We start from the raw sequence: 6,128 nt of genomic DNA, 5'->3' as shown, positions 1-6,128 counted from the left end.
ATCAAACTCGGAATGAAACGTTCTTTAAAAGATAAATTAAAAAAAACTTCTTAATATAAACAATAGTCCGGAACAAAAGCATCTGAAAAAAAATAATTATTTTTTAAAAACTAAAAAAAATAGTTATAAATAGCTAATTTATATACATCACTTCATTTCACTTGATAACATCTTGTGATTTAGGTAGATTAGTGGAAAAGGTTACAACATGTGAGAAAAAAAATGAAAAAAAAAAAAAAAAAAAAAAAAAAAACTTGTAACGTACAAGGAGTTTATGAAGCAAGGGAGGATAAGATTTGCTTCAATCGATCAAGATGCCATAGCCCATACGTATTATATAATTACAGTATTGTTAGACTACGACAGTGCGCGATCTTGAGTGCCCCATAGCAGCAGCTAACATCTTTCACCACCGAAACCCCGCATTCTGTGCGATTTGGGGGTTTAATCAGTTATTTATCCCCAAATTTCTTCTACAACACTTCGATTTGTGGAACTAAATCGACTTTGATATGCAAAAGCTTGGTGGATGCGCTGGAGAATGTTGGGGTGGATTCGTGGGATGTTTAGTGAGGAGAAAACAGGTAGATGCAAGTGTCGCTAGAGCTGAGGGCTTTCAGTTGGCCAAACGTCTCTCTGTTTTTGATCTCATCGCCATTGGTAAACTTTTCAATCAACTTTCGTATCATCACCTTTCACCTTTCATCGTCTATCTGTTATTGATTACTTCTCGGATTTACATTAAGTAAAATCGATACACATATATGTTTTGTTGATTAATACACGCTGTTTCTCCTAGTGTCTTTATGCAATGAATTTGTTATATATGTATGTATGATGTTGGGATGCATTGGTTTCAATTAACCTAAAACTTAAATCCAATTTTATCAGGAGTTGGAGCAACAATTGGAGCTGGAGTTTACATTCTTGTTGGAACAGTTGCTAAAGAGCAAACAGGGCCTGCAATCACAATATCATTCCTCATAGCCGGAATAGCAGCTGGACTTTCAGCATTATGTTATGCAGAACTCGCATGTCGTTGCCCATCTGCAGGGAGTGCATATCACTATTCCTACTTATGTGTTGGAGAAGGGTAATCTCGTAATTTTCCTTTAAACAATTCTCTTATCTCTTGTTCATATAATCATATTTTCTTTCTGCAAATCAACATTCTATCCCCTTCAACTTCCAGTGTTGCTTGGTTGATTGGTTGGTCCCTGATTCTTGAATACACACTTGGTGGAGCAGCAGTCGCCCGTGGCATATCCCCAAATATGGTGCACTTCATCTCCTTCTTCTTTCAACCTAATTTATAATTTCAAATTTCTTTTTCTTTTTCGAATTATAATTTCAATTTTAAACAGGCTGTGTTTTTTGGAGGTCCAGATAAGCTTCCTGCTTTCTTAACCCGACCCACCATTCTTGGAATTGTAGTTGATCCGTGTGCTGCTGTTTTAGTCTTCATTATAACTGGACTACTCTGCACTGGAATCAAAGAGGTATTTTAGTCCTTTCAATTAATGACTTATTCTTATAGCACATATTCTTAAATTTTTATTATACTAATAATAAAATGAATGCTTTTAGAGTTCATTGGCTCAAGGCATAATTACAACCATAAACGTTGTAGCCTTGCTTTTCATCATAGTAGTTGGTGGATACGTAGGTTTCAAGACTCAATGGGTGGGATATAAAGTTCCAGGCGGGTAATATGTTGGTCTTTTCAGCATGTCTTAAAATTACCATTTTACCCTTGGCAAGATGAAACATGGTTCTGATTTTCAGGTATTTTCCATATGGAGCTAATGGAGTACTTGCTGGATCTGCAACCGTTTTTTTCTCATATGTTGGTTTTGATGCAGTAACCAGCACAGCAGAAGAGGTAACACTAGTGATTGTGATTGTTCTTTACGAAGGGTATAATTGTAATTTTCATATTGTTTGTATTTACAGGTGAAGAATCCTCAGAGAGATTTACCTATTGGGATTGGGGTATCACTGTTTACATGCTGTGTTTTGTATATGCTTGTATCTGCTGTTGTGATTGGTTTGGTTCCATGTTCCCAATTAGACCCTGATACCCCTATCGCCTCTGCTTTTGCTAGTTATGGAATGAATGGAGCAGTGTAAGCATACAACATTTCTTTCTGAAGGGTATAATTGTAATTTCATCTTTATTTTATATACATCTAAAACCATCATCATGATTTCAGATACGTTATAACAATCGGATCTGTTACTGCTCTCTGTGCTGCTTTAATCGGTGGAATCCTTCCTCAAGTATATATATGCATATCACTTTTCAACAAATCTTCTCGACTTTTTTTTAAAAAAAAAAAAATATATAATCATTTACTTTTGTTGTCATTTTCAGCCACGAATCCTAATGGCAATGGCAAGAGATGGTTTACTTCCATCTTTCTTTGCAGATATAAACAAACGAACTCATGTTCCAGTGAAAAGTACAATTGCAACAGGAATCTTTATCGCTTCCCTTGCATTTTCCATGAATGTTGACCAATTAGCAGGCATGGTAAGTCGTTGACTTTTTGACTTTCTTGACTATAAAAGTACAACATTACCCTAATAAGTAATAACCACGCTTTTCTCTTTCAGGTTAGTGTAGGGACATTATTGGCATTTACTGCTGTTGCAATTTCAGTCTTGATTCTCCGATATATTCCTCCCGAAACTACCCTCCTCCAATCACCATCCCCAGAATCAGAATTCAATAATGATAATAAAGATCATACTCAAAAAGGTGCATCCAAAGTATGCGTCAATTCTTGTTATTACAATAACTATTCGTTATTTTTCTGTTTGTTACATTTATTTTTCAATTATATAATGATAATTTTATTACAGATAAAGGAGATGAAACAAGAAGAAGGAAGATGGCTGCTTGGAGTATATCCATTGTTTGTGCAGGAGTGATTGTGTTTGCATCTGCTGCTTCAGCCAAAGCCATTCCGATGTAAGTCGGAATCCTGAATTCCATTCCGATGTTGTCATTTCATCTCATATTCTCATGTGTTAATAACTTGTATCTTAATCAGTGTTCCTCGGGTCGCATTATGTGGGCTGGGATCTGCTGCGCTATTGTCCGGTCTAGCCGTGTTGACCAGCATTGACCAGGATGATGCCAGACTCACCTTTGGAGAAACTGGAGGTATCTTTTTAATCTATTAAAATTAAAGATTTAATACTACGTTTATTTTATTTTATTTAAAAATTTATTGTGCTTCAGGTTTCCTATGCCCATTTGTGCCATTTCTGCCTGTGGCTTGTATACTTGTGAACACTTACCTTCTTATAAACCTTGGGTGAGTTTCTTGGTTTTATTTATATGGTTAAGACATTTTTTTAAAAAAAGTGTTTTTTTTTTGTGTGAAATTATTTGATTTTTAATTGGGAGATTTGTTAAATATACAGAATTGGGACATGGATACGGGTGTCAGTGTGGCTGGTGATTGGTGTGTTGGTTTATGTGTTGTATGGAAGGAAACATAGCTTGCTAGTGGATGCTGTATACATGCCAATTATGGATGAAAATGAACATGAAATCGATGACATTTCATAGCATTTTTCATTTTTTGTACAACTCACATCATATTTATTTGATAGTGGTTATGTTGTAAGCTATGTGAATGTATATATATTTGGAAAGAAGTTAAAAAAAAAGTCGATGAAACTATTGCCATTGTCCTGTTTTAGTCCATAATTTTTTTTTAGTCCATAGTCGATTGTTGAGTTTTGAAGCTTCTGATGTTAAGATGATGATCATCCATTTAAATAATGGACTAATAAAAAGTAGAAAGCATGAAAATATTGACATTGTGAGATCCAAATTATCATTCAGTTACATAAATAATAAATGCAGCGGGTTTCCTACACATTAGTCTATCAGGGGGTTTAAAGACAATCAATTTTGTTGGATGTTTTCCATTCAGAAAGGAGATAGAAGAGGATCCATTATGTGTCATGGTTGATACAGATATTAATGAAATAGTGAACATGTGTAAACCCTAGTAATATCACCGTCACTATCAAATAACCATAGAATATACTAAAGCATTGCCATTTCCAACATGTACAACTCATATCATTTAGATTAATAACACATTTTCTTTTTCTATATATAATCATATACTTCTAAGATGGTGTTCTTGATAGGGTATACCTTCCAAGGTCCAAACTTGAGCATCGTTCTTCAAAGCACCATTCGTTCATAATTAGTGATTTCCTCACAAAGCCTCATTATAAAATAATACTAGAATTATCGTCGTGTATGCTAAAAGGTAATTATATATCAATGTTCATATATTTTGTTTATCTGTCGACTACATATAGATGACACCGTCAGCATAACATATCATTATATTATAACACATGAATAAAGTTGGTGCCTATATATCTTGACTGATATTGTCCAACCATTCTTGTTGCCTCAAAATTGCATGTTGTAGCCTAACCAAACTCCATTCAAAAGAAGACGTACTATACGGTTTGCATGTCTCCCAAATAAAACTTTCCACATTTTAATTATTTTCAGCCCCCGCTCGCAAATTCGTTATCAATATTTGACAAAAAAAATTCCATAATATGCATTTGCGAAGATATGTCTAATGACCAAGTGAAAGTGGCCACACTAGATACGATTGTTAATTTCCCAACATCCATAATACATTCATTTACCATTTTTTAAAAATGCACATGATTCCACACTCTACATATTTCTCACTCTGTAGGCTCAGAGTAATATTTGGTGGTTTTCATCCATGATAAATGCTAAGAACATGGTTCCTACGTAGTTACCTTTAGGGGAAACTATCTATCATGATCAATAACCTCAATTGGTGTAACGCCCTATTCTGAATTGTTTCCTAATACGGGGTGGTGACTGAAGATCGGATATCATCATGCTTAGGGCCTTTGTGGAAATGAGATTTAGATCCATTTGGGTGTAGATAATGTACCTTAGATGATCTGGGATTTCGGTTTGTGTTTCGGAGCCAAGGGGTATATCGGTAAAGTGTCAGTTCGGGCTTTTATGGAAATTATATTTTAGTTTTGGAAGTTTTAAGGCAAGTATGAGTTAACAGAAGTGTAGAGCTTCTCGTTACCTTTTTGTGGATATAAGGATCGTCGGAAATGGACTTATAATGAAGAAGTTATGACATTCGGTGGTTTGGTGGTTTTAGGGTTAAACTGAGTACGCGAGGCATACACAAGTGTACACATGGTGTACTAGTGATAAGGCTAATACGCAGGGCGCACATTGGCATACGATGGGTGTACTAAGCAAATTGATCGTGCATGCCCTATGGAGTACGTTGGGCTTACCAAAAGTACGCATGGCGTACTCTAATCAGATCCAAACCCTAATTTAGGGTCTTGGACCCTATTTAAGCTCCTTAACTCGCCACCAAACCCTATTATCTTCAGCCTCCATCCCTTTAAACCCTAGAATGGAAACCCTAGGCCCTATTTGAGTGGTTTTTGAGCTTTTGCTAGTATTTCATGCTTTTTGGTGTTCATAGAGGAGGAAGGAACTTCTTGGAGAAGTGTGAGATTACTTGAAGCTTTTGGATCCAGGCTTGTTGCATCTTGATCTACATTTTGAAGGTATAAAGTTTCTATCTTGATGATTATAGGTGTTAGATCTAGTTTGAGGAGTATTTTGAGTTCATTTTGGTCCTTAGAGTCATCCTTGTGAGTATGAGCTACTCCAAGAGCATATATAAGTTGGATCTTGGCCTTTGGGAGGTCCCTTGTTCATAAAGATTTCATCTTGATGAATTATGTTGGATCATGCATGAGTTTGAAATTCATTGTCTTAACCATTAAGAGCTTAATATGGATTTTTGGTCCCCTGATGAGTATGATGGGCGTACTAAGGAAGTACGCTCAGCGTAATAGAGGTTTATTGCATTAGCCGTTTGTACTCTGTGCTTCGAGGGAGAGTACGCTGGGTGTACTCCCCAGTTTTCCATTTTGGTGTTTTTTTTTAAGATTTGGGCCTTGTTGGGCCATTGGACTTCTGACTTTGGGCCATGGATGGACTTAGAGTTTTCTTGGAAGTAGGTCTATGATGGTTTTGGGGCCCAATCAAGTTATTGGGCCATAAT

The 6,128-nt window shown here is 35.9% G+C and overlaps 1 protein-coding gene across 1 annotated transcript; it reads left to right on the top strand.

Moving 5' to 3' along the window:
• The first annotated feature begins 311 nt into the window (after window positions 1-311).
• Window positions 312-3,706, top strand: LOC145001079 (cationic amino acid transporter 2, vacuolar-like). Its single transcript, XM_078960410.1, has 14 exons — window positions 312-660; window positions 892-1,093; window positions 1,193-1,277; window positions 1,365-1,499; window positions 1,588-1,706; window positions 1,786-1,882; window positions 1,954-2,126; window positions 2,214-2,280; window positions 2,375-2,533; window positions 2,617-2,761; window positions 2,866-2,974; window positions 3,057-3,169; window positions 3,248-3,323; window positions 3,433-3,706. Exons 1-14 carry the CDS (start codon window positions 513-515, stop codon window positions 3,578-3,580), a joined length of 1,776 nt encoding a protein of 591 aa, XP_078816536.1. The 5' UTR covers window positions 312-512; the 3' UTR covers window positions 3,581-3,706.
• Window positions 3,707-6,128: the final 2,422 nt, after the last annotated feature.

Source organism: Lactuca saligna, chromosome 6, assembly GCF_052625555.1.
Source record: "Lactuca saligna cultivar CGN05327 chromosome 6, ASM5262555v1, whole genome shotgun sequence".
NCBI classification, from domain to species: Eukaryota; Viridiplantae; Streptophyta; class Magnoliopsida; order Asterales; family Asteraceae; genus Lactuca; species Lactuca saligna.
This window is presented reverse-complemented; position numbering and strand designations above follow the sequence as displayed.